Source organism: Mastigoproctus giganteus, chromosome 8, assembly GCF_048544385.1.
Source record: "Mastigoproctus giganteus isolate SK-2022 chromosome 8, ASM4854438v1, whole genome shotgun sequence".
Lineage (NCBI taxonomy): Eukaryota > Metazoa > Arthropoda > Arachnida > Uropygi > Thelyphonidae > Mastigoproctus > Mastigoproctus giganteus.
Window position 1 is genome coordinate 84,211,594 of NC_143582.1, and position 27,474 is coordinate 84,239,067.

The 27,474-nt window shown below is 37.0% G+C and overlaps 1 protein-coding gene across 1 annotated transcript in view; it reads right to left on the bottom strand.

The window, feature by feature from the left end:
• Positions 1-27,474, bottom strand: part of LOC150081687 (protein qui-1-like) — a 706,673-nt gene that overhangs the window by 302,065 nt on the left and 377,134 nt on the right. The window contains exon 7 of the mRNA XM_090378807.1: positions 5,909-5,992. Coding sequence (XP_090234933.1) covers positions 5,909-5,992 — 84 coding nt within the window. The remainder of the gene's footprint in view (positions 1-5,908; positions 5,993-27,474) is intronic.

Consider the following 27,474-nt stretch of genomic DNA (forward strand, 5'->3'; position numbering starts at 1 on the left):
ATCCCTCTTTCCCACTGCTGGTATCATTTCCTCGCTCCTTATATAATTCTATGTAGTAGTCATCTGCTATTTGAATTATGTCTTCTCTGCTATTTATAAGTACACCATCGGTATTCTTCAGTTTCCGTATCATTTGTCTTTCTATATTACTGCTCATGGCTGCTGATTTAAATCCTTTGTTTTCCCTTAATGCTTGTTCTACTTTTCTTGTGTTAAATTTTCTTATGTCCTCTCTGAATATCTTTATAATGGCTTTGCATAATTCAGTATACTCAATTTTCTCCTTGTCAGTGTTTTTCTTACTCTTCATTTGTCGTCTTTGGTTCATCATGACAAGTGTTTCTTGACTAATTTTTTCTTCTTTGGATTTCTTTTTACCTATAGGTTTTCTTGGGCTTTATCACTTTCAGAAAGTTTCTTTATCACTTTCAGTCGATATCTTGGTCCTGAGCAGTCTGCAGAAACTCAAACTTGTTCGGCTTTTTCTCCTCTTCTGTTATCTCAAAGACCTTTGTATTATTTTCTATGTAGTGGAGATTGCATAGAAATAAAAAAATATATATATATATATTATCAAATGTTAAAATTATCAAATAAAATTCACGGCAATTATATCAAACGTCCAAAAGGGACAGACATTCGATTCATGATGTACTTTCTGAACTCTGGATTAACACACAAAGAAACAAATTCGCATTGTAGTCATTCATCAAGTCTTAAAGAGAAATATTTCTTCTATACTTTGAATCGATACACAAAATAATTTGTGTGTGTTGATTCAAAGAAAGGTTCAGGAGATGTGTATGACATCACTTTTTTTTTTGTTAGCGCATCGGCTTCTGTGGCCATAATGCACCTCCCAAAGTTTTTTTGCATTTTACTCTGATCCAAGCCCGAGGCGGGATTCGAACCTGCGACCTTTGGGTTGCCAGGCAGGCAGGCAGGCACTTTACCCACCTGGTTAGCCCGGTCGGAGTATGACGTTACAGTGCATCGATTATGTACCGAAGATTCACAGATCTGTCTCCCGTGGTTGCCCCCAAGGATCAATTTTGGGTCCCTTGATCTGGAACCTAGTTCTCGATGATTGGCTGCTTAGGACGACTGAATTTAAAAATGTGCAACAACTTGTGTATGCAGATGACATTATCATTTTAGTGAATGGAAACTCAAGATCTGAATTAGAACTCTATGCCAATAAAGTACTCTTTGAACTATCGTCCTGGTCCTCTAAAAACAAATTAAAATTATCCCCAACCAAATCGAAGATCATGATTTTTAAACACAAATTAGATTATCGCAGACCACCAGTTGTAAAACTTGACAAGAAATCACTTCCACTTGTCCGAAGCACCAAATTTTTAGGAGTCATCATCGACGACCGCTTTTCCTTTACCGAGCATATTCAACATCTGTCCGTCAAAGTTAAGAGTTTTACCACAATGCTGCTCCAAATTACCAGACAAGACTGAGGATTGAACACTAAAACCCTACATATATTTTATAATGCTGCCATAATCCCAATTACAACCTATGCTGCCAGCCTTTGATTTAGACGTACTGCACTCAAAACTGTACAAACCAGTTATCCACTATTCAACGTTGTTTTCTTCTTAGCATACTTCACGTTTGCCGAACAGTATCAACTCCAGCTTTACAGACACTTGCAGGCACTATACCACTTGACCTGCATGTTGTGTTTAGAGGGCTTTGCTTTTACATCCGCAAAGACATTTCTACGGAATTTCAGGGAATCATTGTTAACCCTCAGGCTGATCCGAAAACTGAGCGAACCAGATGCTGGAATTTGTTAGTGAACACCTGGCAGAATAGACGGAATTCTACCGAAAAAGGAGCTATCACCAAAAACTTCGTTCCCGACGTAACTGCACTACTCTCATCATCCACTAGAAAATGGTTTTCACCCTCACTGTTTACCTCCTACATACTAACTGGTCATGGTTCGCTTAACTCAAAACTCTACCAATTCAGACTTTCCAATACAGTCTCCTGTCGATGTGGGCTACCGGAAGACTGTCCTCACGTACTTTTTGAATGCTCTATTTACGAGGATCTAAGATCGGCTCTTAAGGCAACAGTACCAAACTTGTGTCCCGGAAGTTCTGTCAACAATTTCCAGGCCCTTCAAATCTTCTGCAATGCTGCTTTTAATCGCAGGAGGGCTCTCAACCTCAATGTTAATTCAAGAAATCAAACTGAAAACACATCATAAATCATAATACAACTGTGCGCTGCCTCGTCGTCCTGATGACGTCATATACAAAATTGTCGTGGTTTTCAAGTACACGCAAAGATTTTAACAGATGCTGCACTTTTCTGACTCATCCTTCATCAAGACCTCTTCAACTAAACCTCTGCTCAGTGATACCGTCATCGACCAGAGACTTCTGACACCACTCCAGATTAACAGAATTCAGAATTATATCTAGAACTTGTTCCTGCCGATCATGATTGAATGACATTACTACTTCTGTTTGACAATACACCTTTTTCTCTTTGTGGACCACTTTGGGCAGTACTGCATAAAGACGTGGGCAAGAAATGGATAAAGATTTGATTTTATTTATTTATTTTATTTTATTTATTTATTTTATTTTTTTATTATTATTATTTTTTTACTTTATGCTATTCTCATCTTTATTTCTTCGTCTTCTGCTGTCCTGTCTCCTGGGAATGAGTGTGTGTGTGTGTGTGTGCGTGCGCTGTTGCCGGCACGGGGTTCTTTTGAATGGCTCCAAACCTTCTTTGGACATTCAGTACGTGACTGTTGAGGTTGGCCATGGTTCTTGCGCAGTTGTGGTCTACCTCCCCGTGGTGTAGACGGACACTGGGCAGGCTTTCCAGGTGATCGCCTGCCTGGTGACAAAACGGCCAGAAACAACTAAACAACACACACTGCACGAACATAACGTTACACACATTTGTGCCCTGTTACAGTGCTCTGTAACCATCACAGTGTACAAGGACGGAGTTGAACTTTCGTTCAGGTGCCGTCCTACATAAGATACTATACATGTCTACATCAATTATGTACCGGGTATTTGATTATAATAAGTAATAGACAGCTCCAGGGCTCATAGAGACAGCATAGAGGTAAATTTCTCTCATTTTATTACTAATTGATATACTTGATTATTCAAAATAAGATATTTATTTAATGATCATTCTGACTTGTTTAAAATTTAAAGTTGTTTAATAAGCCGACTTCCGCGTTCAGAAAAAAATGGGAGTCTATTTTCTCAAGTCTCTTCATACTAAGAATAAGCAGTGGCAAAGCCGGACAATTCTGTAAGGCAACTCCGTGCTTTAACAACTCCATGCAAGATAGCGTCAAAAGGGTACCGGCAATGCGAAGAGATATCCAAGAAAAGAAATGATAATTTAATATACATTATAATCGTTGTATTATAATTCTTTCAATAGATCAATTTTTATACCTTAGTAATCATTCGTATGTATACAGATTTACAGTACTTTTAAGTGGATATAAACAAGGGGTGTTATAATTTGAGTGGTAGGCAACTTTAAAAGACAGCTAGCACTCAAATTTTACCAAATACAAACAGCCACGTCAGATTGTTCTAGTTCTCCTTCATATCCTATGAATTTGGTTTAAATGGAGATAAACACATGGTGAACTGGTAAGCTTGCTTGTAAGTATGATAAAAAGGGGCTTAAGTACTGCTTTGCAAAATGTCAATGTTAATTATCAAGGCAGCAAAGCTTTTACAAGCCCTGTTTGTTGAAGAAAGCTATACATATCACCGAGAGTCCTCAAAATAAGCATGAATGATAGAAAATTTGAGTTTTTGATCTCTCTCTTCAAGCTAAAAAGTTTCGGCGTAAAATTGATTGTCCATAATGAATTATTTAAATAGTGATTTGAAGAATTATTAAAGCAGACAGAGAGAGAGCCAATAAGAAAACTAGAGGTATAGTTAAGTCTAGATAATTTCCTTTAATCTAAGCAGATTAAGCGTCGTTCTGATGGGTATCTCTAGCGGATAGTATCTGGCCAACGTTGGTGGCTTCATCAGTAACAATTTACATAATCAAATACGACATCATACAAACGAGACTGTCAACCGTAATAAAGATGAGTAGTTTTAAATTATAGTATGTGGTTGCATCTCATGGCCGTTACGGTACACGTGCATTTAAAATCACTAGAGCTGAAAATAGCAGCTTGATCTGCTGCTGGGATTTCTTCGTGCGGTAGTAGCAGCCAGATATTTCGGATCTGGAAGTTTCGGATGACTTCACTGCTGAAGATTAACACTACTGATAGATTTCATCCTTCCTCAATACCTTTGATAAACATATTCGTACATCACCTGTACTTTGATCTTTCTCTGAAATTAGTTTTCTTGATGTGTTGTTCCCTTCGGAAATTCACACTTCATTATTAGAACTATGTATTTTGCTTTCCAAAAATTTATGTTGATATTTTTCCAGACAACCCCTATTACTTTCACATATTATTTATCATCGTTTTCCTCTTCTGCATTTTTTGTCTATCTTATAAACTGTAAAACAAAAGTGAATGGATTTTGTAGGTTTCTACCAATTGAATAAAACTTTCAGACTGCTTTTATATGCTTGGCGTTTTGGATAAAAACAAAAGTGATTAAAAAAAATAAAAGTTGCAGTAATACTTGTGGATTATCAGAAAGCACTATTTTTACCTGAATTTTTCGAATAAATATCCAGTTTCTTCAGTGACGAATCTACCATACCGCCAGAGTGATGGGGTGGAAAGAAGAGTCAAAAGGCCTGGCAGTTGATAAGGTATGGTTGTTTCAGGTTATGTGGCCGCTCGGAATTCTCGCAGGGATGGAAACAAAATTTATATTTTGCCACTGAGTTCCGTTTTCTTTTAATGTTTCATGAAAGCAAAATAAACATGACCCGCTCAGTTACAGCATTATCAGTGAATGAGCTAACGCTAATATACCGGTATACTAATTGAGAAGTCATACAAGGATACAGTATACGCAATTTACAGACAATATATTTACAACTTAAGGCTTCAGTTTTTTACGAGTTTAATCTAGAAATGCAATAACAGGCTGAGCGGAGATTTTTTTAAATTTTTGCCTCGTTTTTAAACTGATAATAGTATTGTATACGAGACTTTAAAGGCGATTACTACTTCTGCACGTGAATACAGTCAACAGTAAGATAAAAATCAGCTGCGGAAAGCAGTTCATAATTTTACCACCACACTGAAGAGCAATAAAGTTAATTAATGGTTAAGTTTTCAGAAACATTACTGTTTCTGGTGGAGCGGTATGAACAAAAATAACCCACTACTAAGGATATAATTCACACGCATTTAATCTGTTGAAAGCACCTGATAGGTATCAGTGAACTAATGAACTGGCATTTGAACCAGATGGTGTGGGCCTATAATGTGTTTTGTAGGAAGAAAGTCTGCAGTAGTCAGTATCGTAAAATAGCGAGAGTTTCTTTTTTCGTGTAATAACTTAAAATTATTTTATTCAATAGTTCCTCATAGTTCTTTAGCAATAATAAATAACCCAGTAAACATGAGAAATGTACCATTTTTGGAGGAAGGTGAAAATACAAGTAAAAATTTTCCACTTAAACGGAGAAACTGACTTCACTTGTGTGCGAGAGAGAGAGAGAGAGAGAGAGAGAGAGGGGGGTAATATGCAGAAGACCATTTTTCCAGTCCCGAGATATCCGAAGAGGCGATTAAACCAGTACGTGCTTCCAATTCCATCTGCATAACTGTAAGAGAATACAAAGCCGCAGCAGCTTCCTTAATAAATACACATCTGCCTCTCGTAGAGTGATTTTCACAAAACATACTCGTATCAATAATAAGAAATTCTGAAAGTATCATATATGAAGTTGGCCTTACCTTCAAATTGCCGAACTGCGCACAGTATTCGATGAGACGCACCTTTGGAAAGTTTCAAAGCGTGATTGAGATGTCTGTGAACGCCTATTCAAAAAGAAAAACATAAAATATCTTAAATGGCATGAAAACCAAATAAAATTTTAATTGTCTGCTAATCGTAATGCACTATCTAAGGAAGAGAGTTATGGTGATCGGCAAGGCTGTCTTAAACATGAATGGAGGACACAGTCGGTACACCTAAAATTCATTGTGATCCCAAACGCAAGTGCATGGGATTGTGTTAAGATGGATTTAAGTAAATCCATCTTAACACAATTAGTAAATCCATCTTAACACAATTAGTAAATCCATCTTAACACTTTATCATCTTAACAATTCTGTTGATTTAAGTAAATCAACAGAATTTTTTGATTGGTGAAAAAGTTTTGACAAATGAAAGGAACACAAATACAATTCATAACGGGCAATAAAAGACTGAAGAGTTTGTTCTTTTATATTTTCAAACAAGACTTTCAGCTGGACAACTCAAAATTAATTGACACTAAGTTTATGATACCCGTTATGTCATAAAAATGCTTCATTTCAGCCTTAATGAAGAAATTAAAGATGGGAGGGTGTGGTGAGAGAGATGCGTTCAAGAACTTAAAAAAATATATAAAGTGATCCCAAACCGACAGTGATCGATACGTCTGTATATTCAGGATACATAAATAAGATATTTGATAGTATGAACCAGAGCTGTAATGCTCAATATGTTCTTCGTTGATATCAATATTTGTAAAATAATAAGAGAAGTTTACCTCAATACAGTACGTAGAATACTTCCGTATGATACTCTCCAGCAATTAAAACGAAAAAATCGCAAATCTTACATTACAGTAAAAAATATTTAAAACTCAACTGAACACAATAAAATAATTAAAAAACAATTGAACACAATTAGAAATCAAATGAACACAATTAAAAATCAATCTAACGCAATTAAAAATTAAATTAATTAAAAGAAATATAACGAAAAAAATTGCAAAGGAAGGAAAATCGTTTTTTCAATTTTTTTCGTTATATCTCTTTTAATTAATTTAATTTTTAATTGCATTAGATCGATTTTTAATTGTGTTCAATTGAGTTTTAATTATTTTTTATTTTTTACTGAAATGTAAGATTTTGACTTTTTTGTTTTAATTGCTGGAGAGTATCATACGGAAGTGTTCTACGTATTATATTGAGGTAAACTTCTCTTATCATTTTATAAATAAATAAGATATACCAATCATCCAAGGAATCGACCGCTTCGTATCTCAATGTGAATTGTATCAGCCTATGTAAAGCAAGTAGAGTCAGCAGAAAGATACGAAGGAATTTATTATTATTTTTTTTTTTTTTTGAGTGAGAGAGCAACCTGACTTTTAGTGCGGTATGAAAATCGATGCAGATGTGCCGTGCAAATATGGATACACTCGCTGGGGTGTTCGCGTACAACAGTGTCTAGTAGAGTGTTGGCCAATAGCGAACAGTCCAACAACAAAAAAATAAATAATAATAATAACTGGCATGGCATTAAAGGCCTCACTCACGGGTGCGCTCATAATCCCAAGTGTATTATTTTTGTACAAGTGAGTGGTCACAGGCCGATCTGCATATTGTGAGGTCTGAAAAAGCTGGAATAATTTAAGGAAAAAACCCTATACATGAAGAGGGCTTTAGAAATTGCTCCAGTCGTCAACGGGGATCGAACCCACACCTCTCCAAAAGTAGGAGACGGCGATGTATCGTTCTGACCACGCTGCCACGGAAGTCAGTGAATAGTCCAGTGGTTTTCAACCGGGGTGCCACGTAATTTGGGTTTAAGTTACTTAAACTTATTATTTTTTAAATTTTATATATTTATTTCAATATAAAACGGTGTACAGTATGGTAGGGGGCAAGCAAAATAAAATAAATTACTTAGAGGACCGTTATTAAAAAAAGGTTGAAAACCACTGGAATAGTCCAACAACTAGAAAATATCTCGCCAAGGTAAATAACTACGGCCGGAGAGAGCTTCTTCATGTGAGAGGCCAGTGGAGGATGAAAAGAGCTGTGCAATGTAACAGATGGTCTAAAATCAATGAAATGGCAGAAGAGTACAACAGTAGTGGGTAATATATCAGAATGTGTAACGGATGTGGTTTAGTAGGACAACTTTTACGGCTTCCATTCTTGTCTGTTAAAAACAAGCACCTCCCGATAGGTAGAACGAGCATAGAAACACTGGCACTAGTCACGTGAGGGGTGGAAAAAAGGTCGCCTGGTCTCACAAATAAAAGTTCCACTTGATTCGTGCTGACAATAGCATTAAGTTATTGTTTATGGATTGCATGTGCCTAATCATGGTTAAGGAATTTATCCGGTGAATTCAGAAAAGTATAAAAAAAAAGTTATTTAAAATGTTAAAAAATGTTATTTAAACTTCGCTGTTGTACACTGTGATGATACAGAACTCTATAAAACGGTCAGAAATGTGTAATGTTATGTTTGTGCAGAGTGTGTGTGTACTGTAATGTTGTTTAGTTGTTTCTGGCCAATGTCACTAGGAAGGCGATTACTTGGAAAGCTTGTCCAGTGCTCGTCTACACCACGAGATGGTCAGCCACGATGAGAGTGCGTTCGATTTGGAAAATGAGGCAAAAATATTTTGTCTATCTCTATCTATTATGCATGGCGCAGTTAAAAAGCTACTCGAACCACCTAGGAAAATACCCATATCAGAAGTTATCAAGGGTCTAAAGTTTTTCAGCATATTAAAAGGTAACCGTGTTAATCGGTTATTCCGCGGTCATTTATAAAAATGCTGTGATCTCGAACTGTCCATTAACCTACTAACTAGATGGCTCAACGTAGTTTCAATCTATGTATCATCTAAAAAGATTTCATTATCTAATTGGACAAGAACCTGGTGGACACCACTATTAGATAAAAACCATAAACTAAAACAGCAGCTGCACCACATATGGAAATGTTCTCTTGACATTATTGATGGAATTAAAATATTCAGAATGAGAGCTGAATTCAACCAACCGCCAGAAATGAAAAGTAATCAAGATATACTGTGACATCGACCCTTCGTAGAGGGGAACTAATTATAAAGAGATTTCACATGATTTCCCCCAAAATCCTGGATCCCAACCTCCGGCTGATCGATATTTAATAAGAATAATGAGAGACAATCACAATCCTTTATTCTTACAGTTTCAATCAATGTCGAGGTCCTATCCACCAAACAGCAACTGATTATAGCCATAAACTCCACCTCTGCATCTGCCAATGCTCAATTCATTATCAGATACTTCAGTCCCCACACAGACCCCTATATCACAGACCGCACCTTTCAACGGTGGAATGTATGACGTAGGGTATCACCAACAGTGCCCTCTCCGCCACCTCATTAGAATAATTACTAAATCAGACTACTGGCAAAAAAGGGGTTCCGACCAACGCTTGTTAATTATTTCAGGCCCATCTCAAACTCCACCAGCGTTCTGAAAATCATAGAGAAAACACGTTCCTATATGCCTTACAAAACAGATTTTACCTGAGGCATCTAACAGGCAGAAAATTGAGTAGGGGTGCCACGAAATAAAATAAATTACTTAAGGGTGCCGTTATTAAAAAAAGGTCGAAAACCATTGACCTAGACAGATGATTCTGGGTAATCGTCCACACTATGGGAAGGTGGGACAGTCCCAATAGAGCTAATACTGTCTCAATTCGAGATTCTGACCCAACTGATGTTTCCAAAAGGTGGGACAGATTCCTCTGGTGGCCCACGCCATAGGAGGGAAAAAAAAGTTCCGGTGGTATTAAAAAAAATTATACTTTATATTCATAGATCACATAACGATTAATATCCTTTACGGTAGACAATACATTAAACAAAATAGACTTAGTACGAATAAACAGATGGCTTAAGTTATACTGCATCATATAAATATCCTTACCTTGTAAAATACAATGTTCTATATCACAAGCCAGATCAAAATCAGTTCAAATGTATACAGATCAGTTCAAGTTTAAAATCAAAAGACTAATATAAATGGCATTCCAAGCTAACCACTAGTCCCTATTACATAATGTGCACAATCTCCAACAGACGAATATTACTCCCTAACTAGCTCCACCAGCGAAAGGAGTACCATTATTCGCAGCCGTATAGCAAATTCTTCTTCTTGTAAAAACATCAGACGCAAACTGTTGAAGCCCAGCATAAAAATTCTTGTCTCCCACCAACAAAGTTTCATGCCTGGAGATAATTAGAAACTGTCAAACGAAGAACATCTCTAATGTCACTATATAGCGGACAATGAAATAAAACATGGTTCCAATTTTCATTTTCTCTGCATTGACAAGCTTCTGTTCTAGAAAGACCAAACTACATAGTTTCACGTTAAGAGATGCATACCCCATTAAAAGAAAGGATATAAATAAGTCCAAAGAAAACCAAACAGGTTCCTGCTTTACGCAAAAGGTCATCTCGGGGAAGAAAGTCCTAGTAACAGATCCGACAGATAACACTTCCCAGTGGGTCTGCCACAGATTTATCAATTCATTCCACAAACGATTACGTTCTTGCTTAACATCTGAGTGAATATTCAGAACTAAACCCATAAATTCAGTTGATATTTGTTTTTTTTAACCTATAGCAAAAGCCTCTATAAGCTACACGAAGGTCCAAATGCAATACACTTGCAAGAACTTGCAGTCTTTGTCATCGCCATCCGAAAAAATAAAGGTTGTGGCTTCTGCAGGAAAGGCCACGGACAAATCTTTTTTTTTTTTTTTTTTTTTTTGGCATGCAAGGAATAGTTTATCAGCATGTTGTGCCACGTCATATGATACTTTGAGACCTTACTACAGAACTGCTGCACACTTTGCGGGATCGCATTCGTCGAAAATGATCGCAACTGCATGCAGGTGGGTGCGAGACCTCACACTGCTCATACTGTCATCGAGTACTTAGCCAGCATTAACGTAAAGTGTGTTCCTCATCCACCCTACAGCCCCGAACTTGCATCCTGAGAGCAAAACGTTTCCTGTCGTCAGTAAAGTTGAAAAGGCATCGGAAGCAATTCTGAAATGCATGCAAAAAAGATGGCTTCCACTATGTTTTTGAAGAATGGCAGAACGTTCAGAGTAAGCGTATTTCATCAAATGAGGACTACTTTTAAAAGTACCGTCAAAATATGGATGGTTAATAAAGGTACGTTGGGAAAAAAATTGTTATACTCTTTACTGAACAGTCCCCGTATATTAAATACACACAACACATTGACAAATGTAAAGTACTACACATGGGAAACAGCAACTCCAGAGCAACGTATCAACTCTGTGGTACTACGATGACAGTGGTAGAGAATGAAAAGTACTTGGGGGGGGGGGGTTGTGCAGGCAGATATGAAGTTCTCTGAGCAGTGCAGACCGGCTGCAAGAGTAGCTCATGGAGTATTGTCAATGATATACAGGAATTTTTCCAGCAGGGATAAGGAGGTGATTATTCCCGTGTATAAGGCAATGGTCAGGCCACACCTAGAGTACTGTATACAGGTCTGGAGGCCTCATTTCAAGAAGGATGTAGAGCTGCTGGAACGAGTACAGAGAAGGGCAACAAGATTAGTGAATGGAACAAAGGGGTGCTCTTACGAAGAAAGGCTTAAGTTTTGCAAATTACAGTGTCTGGAGACTAGGCACCAGCGAAGTGATCTGACAGAGGTGTATAAAGCCTTGAATGGTTTGAGCATGCTCAATGCTGATGGGATTCTTCCTCTAGCTCAGAATAATCACCTGAGAGGGCATAAATTCAAATTGAGGAAAGACAGATGTAGGATAGACGTGCGGAAATTTGCCTTTAGCCAGCGGGTGGTTGGTTGGTGGAACAGACTTCCATCCCTTGTAGTGGAGGTTGATAGCCTAAATAAGTTTAAGGCTCAGCTGGACAGGTATTTTGAACGAACAGCGGGGTGAAGTGGAAGTGGGTTTTTTTTTTTGGCTGATGCTGCATAAGCTTGCTTTCTTGCATCAAATGCCTCTACTAATGCTAATGCTAACACAGTACTATTTTCAATAATACATGAGTTCTACTGTATTTTGCAAATGATATACAGTATAAAAACACATACACAGCATTTAATATGCTCACATTTAAACTAAATGAAACATTATGATATAAGAAATTTTTAAACACAAATAGAGCTTTGAAGAATGTCAGTTTACACTGAATAATTGGACAAGTTGCTGATCTTGATTATTGGGAACCGGGCTCCAGGAGTGAGCACAGCATACAATTGAACATACACAGCAAACACGGCTGGCCTGTGTTTACCTATCAACGGGATTGCCTGCACTGCAAATGGCAATTAGCTGGCGGAAAACTCTCCATGGCGAAGGCACAGTGGCCTACTGACAGATAAAAACCAATAAAGAATTACAATCCTTGACAATGAAAGAGGATCGTTATTGAGTGGAACTTCATGTAAGGCAAAAGAGAGATTGGTAAAATCGTGGTTGGATTTGCTTGCTTCTCTAATCATAAGAGAAGCATGAAAAATGGAAAGGCAGAACCGAAACTAGGCAGACTAAAATGATAAAAGCACTTTGTTACGAAGCGAGTTGAGCGGGTATTCAGAAAAAAATCTACTGTCCTCTCTTCCTTGAAAAGGAATTACTAACATGTGACTGAAAGACAGATATCAAGCAAGAGAAATCTTCAAACGCTGAAACTGGAGTTGTATAAAACTGACAGAACAGATATTGAATGATTGGAATTGATACTAAATGATTATTCGTTTTGACGACAGTTACAACAGGTTACACTTATAATGAATAGAGAATAGAAACAGGGAAAAGCAAACCAATTAGAAATTTGCTTCTGGAACGTCAAGTATGGCACTGATCGGATACCATTAAAGAAGTAAGGATATTGGCTGGTATTCGTTTACTTCTGACTGTAAAGTAATAACAGAGAACACATCTCCCCAATGTAGTAATCAACAAACTGAGCAAATTGGGAAATCAAAAATATGGAATTTTGATTAAAGCGATGAAGGACGGAAACTACAAATATCATTTATAACATAAAGTATGTGTACATACTTTATTTTTTAGATTACTTTGTAGATAAACATTAATTTGTTATGGGTAAATTACAAAAAGTACTTCTTTTGTGATAACTTCGTATTTGTATAGATTTGCTATTTCCAGTTTAGGACCTTATTAGAGGCGTATTGATTTATATTCATAGATCGGAATTATATATATTGATACTGAAAAATTATTCTTTTTAACAAGAGTTACAAAGCAATCCTGAAATTTTTTGCACGTATATTTTTAGATTACTTTGTAGATAAAAATTAATTTGATGTAATGTTATTTATATGGGGAAATTTACCTAAAGGACTCATCACAGCTATTAGGCCTATATTCCACTGATCCTCAGTTTCGTTTTTGCAGTGCTTATTTAACACCAGATGGTGGCGCTGCACTGGCCACCCATTTGACTGGATGTACTGCCCTAGATTTAATATGCTTCTTAACTAAGAGCATAATCCCATCCTTCTTTATACACTGTACTTCCCATATTCAAATTCTGCATCCCTTATGTCTGAGCGACCCAATGTCTCCGATATCACCACAATATCTGCATTTGTTAACTTAATCAGTACTTCAAATTCATCACATTTATTTACTATGTTTCTAGCATTAGTGTACATGCAAGTATACATATACCTGTTCTTACTCTTAGTTACTCTAACAAAGCGATGTATTTACTTGTTCCATGATGAACCAAAGCAGAGCTTGAAATCCCCGACCTTGGTGACGCAGTCTGCTGCATGTTTCAATAGAAGCAAAATGAATTACACCTCTGCCTGCGGCTCTAGTCTGCGTAAACCCACAAGCTATCAGTTTTTCGACCTACCTAAGACTACTTCGTTAGCATCAGCGAATATTCTTGCACCCTTTTATTTAAGTGTATCCCATCCCTGTAAAAAAAAAAAAAACCTCTTTCTTGGTAACAAGCACAGACCATACTGAACACAACAGCCAAATTATACAAGTGTATACAAAGTTACTTTTCAAACAGGAAGATCACCATACCAGAAGCTCACCAAGTTTATCTACAGAGGCTGCCCACATTGCTCGGTCCTCATGAACATCGTCCTCGATGAGTTACTTGGCCTGGATCTGGGCCCTGTTACTATCCAAGCATTCGCGGATGACATTACCGTCTGCATAGCAGCGGACACCAGAGCAGCTCTCCAGGCCACTGGCAATCAAGCACTACAGATCTTACAGGACTGGCGACTCTACACAAGTTCCGGATTTCCCCAGAGAAGACACAATCCATACTTCTCAAAGGCACCCTGAAAATATCAAGGCCTCCTCAGATCAAGGTAGAAGGAAAAACCATCAAGCTGGTAACCTCCCTAAAACACCTGGGAATTACCTTGGATTTGACGCTCTCCTTCTTCGTGCACCTCTCATACCTTCAAGTCAAAATCAGAAATTATGCAGCCGTAATCGTCCGAGTAAGCAGGTGTGACTGGGGACTGAACCGGAGAACACTCAAACTCCTGTATAAAGCTATATTCCTCCCTGATATTACATACGGATCCGGGATTTGGTACCACAGAGCAATAATTGTGCGCATTAAACGCAAACTATAAACAATTCAGCGGAGTGTATTCCTCGCCATTACCAGGGCCTGCTGCACAGTAAGCTCTCCGGCCCTCCAGGTTCTTAAGGGTGTCCTCCTTCTTGACTTGGGGGGTTATCCGCCGAGGATTGCACCTACTGCTTGTCGCGAGGCATCCCAGCTACCATACCATCGACACCCACACTGACTATAAGCAAGAAAAGAAGAAACTAGCTGCCATGCTACTACAAATCTATGTATGTATGTATGTATTTAACTGTTAAAGGATGGCACACGGACATACATACATCTCCACCAATTTAGCATATAATACCATGTTCTTATAATGGCTTGTTAGTGTAAGTGTGTGTACACGCGTGTGTAATGTGTTGTAAAGTGAAACAGGCTACTTTGCCACCAGGTGATAGTCCACTGGGCAATTACCACCTGGTGCCCATCCCTGGCACGAGGAGTTAAGCCTGAGTCTACTAACTCTGGCAGTGCATATTGCACCTGGATCCCGCACCCACCAGTGGGTGCCAGCAAAAAAAAAAAAAAAAAAAAAAAAAACATGCACGAACTAGGAGAATACTTCTTACTAGTGAGTGCAACAATCCCGCTTCATGGTCATTCCACAAAGCCTGCAAAAAAAAAAAGAAGTTTTCTCCCCCGCCTCCAAGACAGAATACCTATCCATCCAGAGAAGGAAAAAAAAAGGGTACAGATTTTTAGTCAGTATTAGTAACCACAGGTATACTCCTCCTTTCATTAAATGTCAACCTGCAAAACCGATGAAATTCTACAAAATTCCTTTCATTAGACAGTCAAATTAATTCAGAACCCCTAATAAAATTAGGTACCAAATTAAATAAGTCTAATCTAAATTTATCGTAAAAATTGCATTCATATAACATATGATCCCATGTTTCCAACCTTCCACAAACACAGTAAGGATCTTCCACTAAACCAAATTGATGCAACTTACTTTTTAAGGAACCATGCCCAGTAATCAAATATGAGTATTCCATACTTGGATAAAACTAGCAATGCAATTTGTTATTAAAATTAAATTCGACACTAGGTATAAATAAATAAGTTACCCTACCAGTACTACTAGAATCCCAACGGTCCTGCCATAATTTAATTAATTTCACCAAAATTTTTCTTCTGTTTGCTAATTGCAGAAGAAACTTCATTAGTAATCCCCATAAATGTAATTTGTTTTCCCTTAGATATAAAATAACAAAAAAGCTCTATACACGACTACTAAATCCAAAGGCAATACCCCCGCAATCACCTGTAGAGCATTCGTCGAAACGGTCTTACAAACACGCAAAATGGTTAACAACATTATTCTTTGTATTGAAAATAGTTTTTGTTTAAATTTTACATTGACAGTACGAACGTACCAGATTGATGCAGCATACGACACAATCGGAATAAAAATAGATACATAGATATAGATACAAAATGCGTTTACCTAATCCCCAATCTTTACTGGTAACCCTAACTATAGAGGCAGTGTAATTTTTTATTTTCCTACTTAAATAATTCAAATGTTGTGAAAACAATAACTTATCATCTAAGATAACCCCTAAATATTTTACCTGGGAAACAAGAGGAATTTGTTTACTAATAATCGAGGTGGTCTGTTGTAGTCTAATTTTCCTTTTAATAACATCATGACAGTTTAGTAGATGAAATGTTTAGTTTGTTTAATGTAGCCCAATCAGTCAAATCCTGAACAATAATCTCCATTCTACTTTCTAAGACTGCTCTAGATATTCCTGTCACGCACAAAACCAAATCATCAGCATAAACCACCTTATAACAATTAGGGATTATTCTCCTTAACCACTGGTTTAAGACCAGATTCCATAAAATAGGACCCAACACAGATCCCTGTGGACAACCGCGATCAATAATTCTATTAAATGTTAGATGTTGGGATCGTATAATAATCTGCCTATCCATTAAATAACTTTTAATACTTTGGTATAACAAATCAGGAAAATTTAATTCTCTTAATGAAAAAAGAACACTTTGATACCATACAGTATCAAATGCTCCTTCGAAATCTATGAATATTTCTCACCAGAATTTACACTAAAATTAATAAAAATCGCGTAGGGCATCCTCTGTTGAGCTATTTCTCTTAAAACCATGGTGATATTTAAAATGAAGATTTTCTTCATTGAACAATTTCTCTAGCCTTAACAACAACAACCTTTCCAATATTTTGTCCAAATTTGCTAACAAAGAAATGGGTCTATAACCCCTAGGATCAGTTCAACAATTTGCCAGGTTTTTGTAATAATTTTAACAGAGCAATTTTCCAAAATCCTGGAAAACCTCCTTTCAATAAACACTTATTATACATATTAACCATTATTTCTGGACACAACTCAACAAACTTTTTAATACAATTATTTTCAATCAAGTCTAAAACCAGGTTGGGGATATTTTCAATCAAGTCTAAAAACAAGTCTAAAACCTGGTTGGGGATAATAAAACTGGTGTTTTATTATCCCCAACCTTAGAACATACAAATTTCACTTCATCAATATTAAACAATTCCATCTCAGATGATCCAGTATATTGTTCATTCCCCTGTCTAATTTGTTGCTGCTGTACACTATCTTCCCCACAATTGTCATTCAGAAATAAAGTACTAGTAATAGTAGCAATTTTAGAGTACTAATCAATAGACTCAGTATCATTTGAATACACAATATTAATTAAATTATTAACATTCAAACTTGTTTCTGGTTAACTTAAACAACAATCCCCATGGCTCACGATTTCCAGTAGTACAAACCAATTCTTTCCATGCACTAAATTTGTGTTGAGATATTGCCTTATGATATTCTCTCCTCTTAATTTTATACATTTCTTTATACCTTAATGCTTCATTATTACTTCTACCCCTAACCCTCTGAAAAAGCTTCCTCATTCTAAACACTTCCCTCCTTAATCCTGATAGCTCCAAAGACCACCAAGGTACTTTATAACCTCTCTGTTTCCTTCTCTTAGCAGCCAAATTTAAAGCATTAAAGCTACTACAAATCTGGCAGACAAGATGGGAAGAGACGGACAAGGGCCTAATAACTAAGAAATTCAACCAGGACTTCAAACTTGTTTATCCAAAGTCACCGCCTTGGTTCTCTCCTGGCCTCTACTGTACATATATTGTACAGTAGAGGCCAGGAGACGGCTCTATAAATCATAAGTTGACTGACTACCTTGGAAATCATCAATAACCCCTACTGTATATGTGGAGAAATTGAAGATTTTGAAGTATATGTGGAGAAATCGGAAATAAAAAAATCTCTACTTGACCGTTTTACCAACATCGATTTGCTAACCCTGGAACATCCAGAGTAGGATTACTTGCTAACTCACCCATGTGATTGGGTAGGCTCCAGTGGTCTTGACCACTCCACCGCCAAATATAGGTCACACTCAGCACTCTCGCTACGTGGCTTTTCTACACTTTTGGGGTTATTCCCTTCCACTTTTCTCCTGGTGGGGCATACGCTCCACTGTCAACTTAGGGGATGCTTTTCACCTACATCTCCTTACTTTCACTCCCATTTTCTTCCGTACACGCTTACTGTCGCACTCTATCTTTATTTTATTTTAAAATTGGTCTCCATTCAGGAAGCTCAGGCGACCCTAACGGAGACCTGCCAGAGAATAATGGGCAGCCTGGCTACCTCCTGGTGGTGTGTGCGGGCAACGTGGGGTCCCATCAGGGGCCCCTGCAGCCAAATGCCAGGACACACAACAGAACCTAACCTAATACAACGCATTCAACACACAACACTTTCCTGGCATTTACAGTGTTCTGTATTTCTTCACAGTGTACATATGGCACAGATGTGGCGCACATGTGACGCCCGACCCTAACACTATGCACACTGAAAGAAATTCCACCCCACGAGTCTTGCACGCACGCACGCACGCGCACACGCACACACACACTCTCTCTAACGGGCAAAACTGACTGACAAGGCTCTCAACGTGTACTCCTTCCTATTGTTTCTGGGTAGAATTGCAGACGCTTTCGAATTTAATCCTAACCACGCCTTTTTCCCAAAGCTGTCCTGTACTTGTTAAGTAAGTCCTCAGATCTCCTACTCTCAATATCAAAGGTGTTACACATATTAGTGCTAATATGTGTAACACCTTTCGTGCCTTAAAAGATGATATCTGCTGAACGTTTGCTTTTGTTCCTGGCAGACAAACCATGGTCCTCTCCTTTTTGCACAATTTATTTCCCGTTCGTTTACTTGACAAAAGAGTCGCGGACAATAACTACCTCCTGTGGGACCAGTGCATTCAGCCTCGGAGATTGCCTAATGCAGAAATGAAGGTTACGGCATTCAGTTGAGCAGCTGAGAGATTGATTGGCCCACCATTTTAATTCTTCGAGGGCATTCAAGCTCTCATAAACACCAATGAGAACACTGAGTTTGCGCCTAATTTCCTCATACTCTTTGCACCGAACACACAGGAAGACATTCCCCCTGGCTTTATCATGTCTGGTTCTGGGTTCCGTAAACATCGCAAAAGCAGCACATGTTACGAGTGGTATAAATTAATCGCACCTTTCTCTTTCGACTTTCTTTCGAAATTAACCCTTATTATTCGATAAAATCAATGTTAGCCTGGTTTCCTTTATTTTTGATGTTTATATTATTAATCAAAGACCTCTATTCAATCCATAATCTGTTAATCCCATCAACGAACAGTGGAATCAAGCAAATATTATTAAAAAATCTGTGTTAAAATATCAAGAACTTTAAAAAGGTCCACCCACTTGTAACACCCTGGGTTTGCATTCATACAATAGCAGTAGATTTCCGTTGTTGAGGTCGGGAATGGGGTCAAGAAAGCTAGCTCACATATAAACATACGAGAGTTTCATAAGTATGGGACATATGAGAGTTTCATAAGTAGGGGCAGCGTGGGGAAAAAAAACTGTATTTCCCACGTGAACAAGCAAATACATTGAGCTTTCTGTAAGTGTTCTCCGGTGTTAAGTTAACACACTTGCTTGCCCAAAATGGTCAAGATTGTGCATGTGATGCGCAGAGCTACAGTGTCGACTATAGGTGGAAAATAGTTGTGACGTACCTATGGAACGATGGATGTGTAAATTTCTGCGGGTGAGGCGATTATTCCTTATCCATTACGCGCTATTCAGGTACTTGGGGATCTGACCCCGCAACTTGGAACATCCAATGAGAGGGGGTAGTTGTCTAAACATAGTGAGCTACTCCTGGTTTAAAAAGAGGGCCTTAGAAGAACCCGGAGAGTGCGGTGAGGAAAGTAGTAATAATAATATTATTCTTTATTAACATAAATTTTATACAATAGTGATTCCTTACACAGAAAGCCAAAGGAATCTTACAATTCGTTGTTTATACAAGTGATTTTGTTTTATAATAAAAAAAAAAAATGACGGGGTCTGAGTGATAGTGCCAGTGCCAGAAGGAGAAGTATAGAAGTGCGGAGTTCAGAGAAGCAAGCTGGTGGGAAGAAACGCCCGAGGAGAAGTCTGACTACAGAGAAAGAAGTCAAACAGGGTAAGCAGAAAAGCTTTACTATGCGTGAGATGAGTGTGAAAGGCAAACCTTAAAAATGGAATAACTATGATTTTGAGAAGATGATTCCTTCCTAAGATTTACCATATTAAGCATGATATGTATTCTGTCTCTGAACCTAATTTTGGAGAACAGTACGAATTTTAAATGGCTAATACATGGTTATAAGTAAGAAGTAGACGTCTGAATATCCCATTTTTCTTAAACGTTATACTAAGGAATACGTTAAAGTAAAATGCTGAAATCTAAGCAATGGAGACAGTCACTTACTTATGAGATTTCAATATCATGGGATTACTATGTTAATGATATAAGTAAATGACTCGCATAGAGGGGTACCAAAGTATCCAAATGAATTATTGTAGTAGCTGATGTTAATTCCCTTATATTTGTGAACGTCATGTTTTATTTATGAGATTTAAATGAATTTAAGTGATGAATACATGTGTTTTTTTATATATTCAATAATGTTTGTTATGTTGAAATTTTGCCTCATTTGCTAAGCTCCTATCCACACTAGTAATCATCAGACTTAGACATAAGAAGAAATAGAAAAAGAGTTATTGTTATAACCCTTGAAAAAGGGTTATAACTCAGGAGAACCTGAGTTATTAAGTTGCCTAATATCACACAACGCGAAACACAAATCCAAACTGCGACGTTGAAAAGAGCGAGTTTCTGTTCTCCCCTTTCTATGATCAGGACCAAATCTTGTATCCTAATCATGATCACTAGGCGAACACATTACGCCGGACCTACACTGAAGGTGCAAAATATTGGGAGCACCTCACTCCTCTGGAGCGTGGAGGCGTAACGCAAGTGCTGCATCAAAGATCCAAGTAACACGGGTGACGTGACGAAAACCCGGGTAGCAACTGGCCCCGTGACTGACGAAAAACCCCACCCTGGGTAACACACGTTTCATAAGGGCGTGATTCGTTGGAGAATCGTCCCCTTCAGTTCTCATCCGAACCACAGTACTCCTGCCACTTTAAACCCGCTTTGCCGCTCTAGTCTGAGGTATAATTTCCGTTTAAATTCAATTTAATTCGAGATCACTACACTAAATTGATAGATATTTAAATGCAATGATTGGTATTACGGTATCAGGCTATACCTTGACATTCGTAGAGTTTTAAATTAGTTATAGTTTGGTTTTAGCTAAGAAATTTTATTTCTTAGCTAAAAATAAAAAAAAAAAATATGCCAACCTATGTGATTAGAATCTTCGAGCTACTTAAATACCACAATTCAAACGCTACAATTCCACTACTACGCACTATACTAGTTACGTGATATATCCGCGACAAATTACTGACACATAAGCTCTTTGAGTACTAAGCTGTAATTTACAAAATCTCTAGCTAAATGTTAACTGACCTATTTTTTGAACACAATTTAATATGTTAATTAAGTCTAACAATGGCAAAAATCTCAAGAAGCCAGATACGAAATGAAACTGTGCACAGCAATGTAAGCAGTTTCTTCAAGAATAAAAACGAAGTTTTCGAACTGCCGATTTCCGATGCTTATATACTAGCTCATAAGTAATACCACACTACGCCTGTGAATTTTTACACTCTAAGTATTCTGACCACAATTTCTTTCCGTAACTGGTTGCTTGAAATGTATTATTTCGGGCCGGAGGTGGTACTTAAGCGCAAGATCAAAATACTCTATCTCGTCGGACAGTAAATTCACCATTTTATCCTTATGACTTAATAATTCCAGTTAAAGTGATTATTACATTGTTTTGATTTATATATAAAAAAGGCAACTGTAGTAAATATATCTTTGAAATTTTAAAACCTCTTCACCAGAGTTAATTCCGGTAACGTATCTATTTTCACTCACTTATTCCAATCGTTTTCTACAGCATGGATAATCGTTCATATTCGGCCGATTCCTAAGAAGGGAGCCAAAATCCATTAACAGCTAACTTTTCTATTACATTGAAACGTTCCATCTGAATATCGATCCTACGAAATCTCCTGGCCGATATCACCCATTTAGTGATAAATTCTTCGGCAAAGTTTTCAGATCTAAAGAAATTTCTTTTCATATTTCATAAACTTCTGATAGGTTTGGCCTTCGAAGCGTGCTTCCATCCTATAGCTCTTGACAGACTTCTGAGGGCAGTTCCCCCCTAGTGAGTCGTGATTTATGATTAGATGGTTGTCCTAAAGACAAACATCAAAACACATTCGGCAAGTACTGTACGAAAGTACCGGAGGCCTCTGTTATTTAACCTACGCATTTACCATCGTACTTCGATGGCCTTCTTCCACTGAGTGTAAATTTGATACATAGTTTTTCTGTTTACGATACATGCTTGAATATTCACCACCAGTAAATAAAACTGATTTACAGATCAATATAAAAACACTTCTTTGTTATACAGTCATTAGTGATCGACGAGTTCTTTTCTTATTTCTTGAAAAAGAAAAACCAAAACAGACTTGTTCAACCTATACTTATTTTCAGTATAATAACAGAGTATAATAACCTAGTAACAAAGAATAGAATTTACCCCTTATCTTTTTTAAAAATAAGTAAAAAATGTCCTTATATCTTTGAGACTATTATGAGAAAAAAAAAAAAAAACCACGTTTTGCTAAGAAACTAATGCAGCAAATTAACAATGAGGGCTATAACTTGGAAAACCTGTCATTCTGTTACTGAAATATAACATCAACACACCGATGTTCAAATCAAATAATAAAAATAATATTTCATTAGTTTTGCTGTGTAATTAGTGTTCATTTTTCTGCAGTATTCGCACAACCCAGAAACGCTTTAAAAATCCTCGAATTTCCTTTTTAAAAGAGAACAGTAAAGTTATCAATTGCTGTTCCTGTTATAAATTTATACATTTCCAGAAGATAATTAAGGTAAGAAGCTGTATAAAGAGTAGTTAAAGAGTTTAATAAATTCACAGGTATAGGTGTGGCATTATTATACATAAGCTTCAGAGATTGGCAGGTGGAAAATGAAGTTTAACCCGAAATTGTATATTTTAATACAATGACTCTGGAAACGCTGAAATATAATACTGTAATTTTTTAAGTAAAGATAAATTTGAAGGACACTGCTACTAGGAAATGAAATGTTTATTGGGAGGGGGGGGAGAGATTTGTGGACTGTGTGTTTGTGCAAATATTATGAGGGACAAAATGGTCCATGCTCTGCAGTTAGAAAAAGGAAACTTCTGTTTAAATGAAATCTCGTGCATTTTAATGAACACTCAATGGAACAATATGCACAAGAAAAAAAAAAAAATCTGTTTCGGTATAATTGAAGAGCAGGAGGTTGTACAGCATTTATTAAATTTTCCAAGTGGCTACCCCAGGAAAATTAGTTTTGTTAATAATATGCCAAAGCTGCTTAATTTTAGTAAGCGTGTTGCTCACAATGGCGTTTTCATTAATGCAAAGTATTTTTTTTTTACTTATAACTGAGTCACATATCCTTAAGACGCGGGGAATGAAACATCAGAACCTTCTTCAAGAAAAGGAAAGGAAATCCGGGAATGAATCTGAAAGAGAAGCATATTGTCAAATAATTCCAATTAAAAGATAAGCGAATTAAAAGCTAAAAATTGCAAGGTGGCCCCTTTTGGGCCATCCTGCAATTCGTTATATGTGATCAGCAGTTGGACGGCGCAATATGGTCTTATTCGCCGATAACCCAATAACATCAGCAGTTGGGCTCAGTTATCCGTGTACTTGTAACGCAAAAGAAGTTGCCAAATTTTGAAGATAGAGTTGAAACACATGACAAAGTTCTATTATTTATTCCAGATTAAGTGGAAACACGTCTGCTTCTGTAAGTAGTCAAAAATGTACAAATTTTCCTCCTAATTTTAAAAAATTAAGCAGACAATCACGAGACACAAGGTTTCTACGGTGTTTTTATGTTAAGGTTATGTTTTTTTTATGTTTCAAAACAGTTTCACATTCGCAAATTATTAAATTATTAAAAGTTAACAGTGCGTATGACTGTGAGTAGCACTGAGAACGCAATGGAATTCACAACAGTACGTATTTGAACAATTCTTAATTTGTTTCTGACAAATGCCTCTTGCGGATAGCATAGTGATGTTGCTCTCTCAAACTGTGCGCGAACTTAAAAACGTTTTTTTCATGTCTGGCTGATTTAAGAAATCTTAGTCGAGGGTTGTAGGGCTATTCTGCAAGGTGAAAAACCGAGTTTTTCATTCTGCTAAACAAGGAAATCAAATACACGAAGTTTTCGGCCAATATCCCGACACCTCATAGCCTTAACTGCCTCGGAAAAAATTCAAAAAAAAACCCTAATAAGAAGTTTCAAGAATAATATTTCCGCATTTATCCTCTGAATACCTTTTTTGAAATTCTCGAATAGACGAGATTAAAGTTAGATGTCGAAGAGGCTGATGAATGTATTGTACTTAACGCTTGTTGAGTGCAAGATTATAGCTTCATAATGACAGTTAATCCAAAATACGATGACAGCATTCTTAATCTTCTCATTTAGTAAAGTTAAAGAAGAAGATAATCTGTCCAGGAAAGCTAGCAGTGATAGATAAAAAAAAAAAACCATTATGTGTTCTTAAAAACCTGTGAGTAAACTAAACTGAGCTGAATTCAAAGAGTGAATGGGAGGACAGTGCAATGCTACCTGTCTGAAACACTGTTTAAATATCCACATCATTATAACCAGCATTTATAGTGATGAAAAAATCTCAATTGAACGTAATAGCGATGTAGTTCCTTTGTGGGGGGAAGGGCTAATACACAGCATGGATTATCCCTCAACTACTTCATGGGTAATGCAGTTATGCTATAATATATAATAATTTGGATGAAATTGGCGAGATTAATTAATTGGCTTTATTATTTGCGAAATTAAACAAGTTTACCAAATTATTCTCATTCTAATAGAAAGTCCATAGGGAGTTGAGTAGAGGTAATTTTGTTGAAATTTATTGAGAATTCGGAATATTCTCTTGACATATGTCGGCTGAAAACTGAGTACTGTACTTGTAAGGACCCAGCCTTACAATAATTTAATAAAGTTTGTTAAATATTGGAAGAATTAATTGTGGCGTATATAGTTAGTTTCAGACAAGTATCATTTGTTAAGAAACACTGAAATTCGAAGGTTATTCCAGACACACCCAGTTAGTTAAATCTCGGTTGTATGGAAAAATTCCTTAAGCGAGTCAGTAAAAGCAATCATAATGGACCGAAACAAATCCCTCTTAAGACAGGAGCACATACTCTATAGAAAGGGCACTGAGTGCGGAAGTGGCCCTATTATAGATTTCACGGTTCGACCTCTAGCAGGTGTGGGCGACTAGAAATGGATATGGGGGTGAGGTCACAAAGAAAGCCTGAAACTCTTAGCTGACCGGAACTTACGTTTAAATTCTAGAAATATCCAGTAATTTCCAGTCTATCGGAAGTTCGATCACACTAGGAAAAAGAAAGCACGCCCACGGAAATGAAGGGAGACGAATAGGATCACGGATGAAAGGATGTGGAAGTCAACGATTGGCCAGTAAGAAAGCGGTGGGAAATTTGAGAGAAAGGAGAGAAGGGCTGGAAAATTGATACTGGGTTCATTCGGAGAGGAGTTTTTGTGGTGGAAGCAGTCCTGGGGAGATGGAAGCTGTAGTGGGAGAATTGATTATAAGAATTTATTTTGTGAAAGTCTAGAGTCGGAAGTATCGTTCCCTTGAAGAAGTTAATGCAGTCAATGGAGGAAGAATGGTGAAACGCCCTAGAGGCAAATTTCTCGATTGAGCAGTTGAGTGACTAGTCGACCCGGAAGGTATCCCAGTCCTCGGACGCAACGCAGATGGAGGAAGAAAGGAGATAAGATCCGGTATTATCTTCAGCCGTGCAGTACCCGGTAGAGAAACCCAGGATAGGTTACTGTGTTCCCCGGATGAGCAACCTTTCGCTTTCCAGTCCTCAACCCGAGCAGATAGGAAGAGAGACCGAGCAGGGAGGAATACCAGACCATTGCGTAAGTGTTAGAATAAGTACTGAGAATATAATTTGAAAAAAAAGGGGAACTAATTTAATAATGAAAAGGACTCTAGGAGGACGCTATAAGTTTTAAGAGAGAATGTCAAAGTACTAAATATATATACATATATATTTGAACGAGTGTAATACTTAAGGAGTGATAATTTAATTTAGTATAGAGATCAGAGTAATGCAATTTAAGAGTAAGTTAATCTGTAGTAGGAAGTAAAAATTTTGTCCTTGAATTATTGTGAATGTTAAATTGCTGTGAGTATGACTTATTTGGGGTAGAAAATGATTAAACAGGTAAACAATTAAATGAGCATCTAGCCCTAATTGTGAAATAGTGGATTAATTGAACGGAAAGGTAACTAAGTAAATTGGTTGGATATTGTTGACTGTTGACATGTTTGCAAGTAAGGATTCTGGAATGAATATATATGTATTTCCTAATAAGTTGGGAAACGAGCACTTATGAAATTATATTTTGTCTGTTCATTGGCTGATGGTGGTTTATTGACTTACATGGACTGTTAAGGAGCAAAGAGACAGATTGTGCGTTGTGAGGGGTAATAAATGCCCGGACCTACTGAAATCTTTGTAGAGCAACATGAAGAGACACAGTGATATATATATATATATATGTAGATGTATATAAGTATTAGGATTTAGTAGTTCTTTTGATAACAAGGTTGACTGTAAATTACAAGATATATACACATTTAAAAATTAGTAAAATAACAAGTGTCAAACTAAATACTGTATTCTGTTAAAGGTTATTGTAATTTTCTTATATATAATATGACAATAAAAAACAAATTGTATATTCTACATTCTTGTGTGTGTGTCTGTCATTTCTAAACTCAGCCAGTCCAGTGGAAGAATACCTTAATATATTAGGGGTCCCCGTGAGTCTGGGAATTTTCTGAAATCAATCAAGTCAGGTGTTAAAGTGGGAGGGGTTAAAATAAGGGGATATAAAAAAAATATAACATAATATAATATAATTGTAGGCCCCTTTCAGCCTAGGATTTTCAAAAAAATAAATAAAATAGCTTTTTACCCACCCCCACAATTGGCGAGCGTAAGCCAGGATAATTCTGCACAACAGAAGGCTGAGTTCAGAACGACAGGAAAATATATATACATGTATATATATATGTAATCCAGTTGCTGAAACTGATAGAAAAAATTCAGCTGGCGAGCCAGAAAGTGAAAAGTGAAAAAGTAAGTAGTTAAAGTGGGTACTGAAATAGAATTTCCTTGTGTTTAGAATTA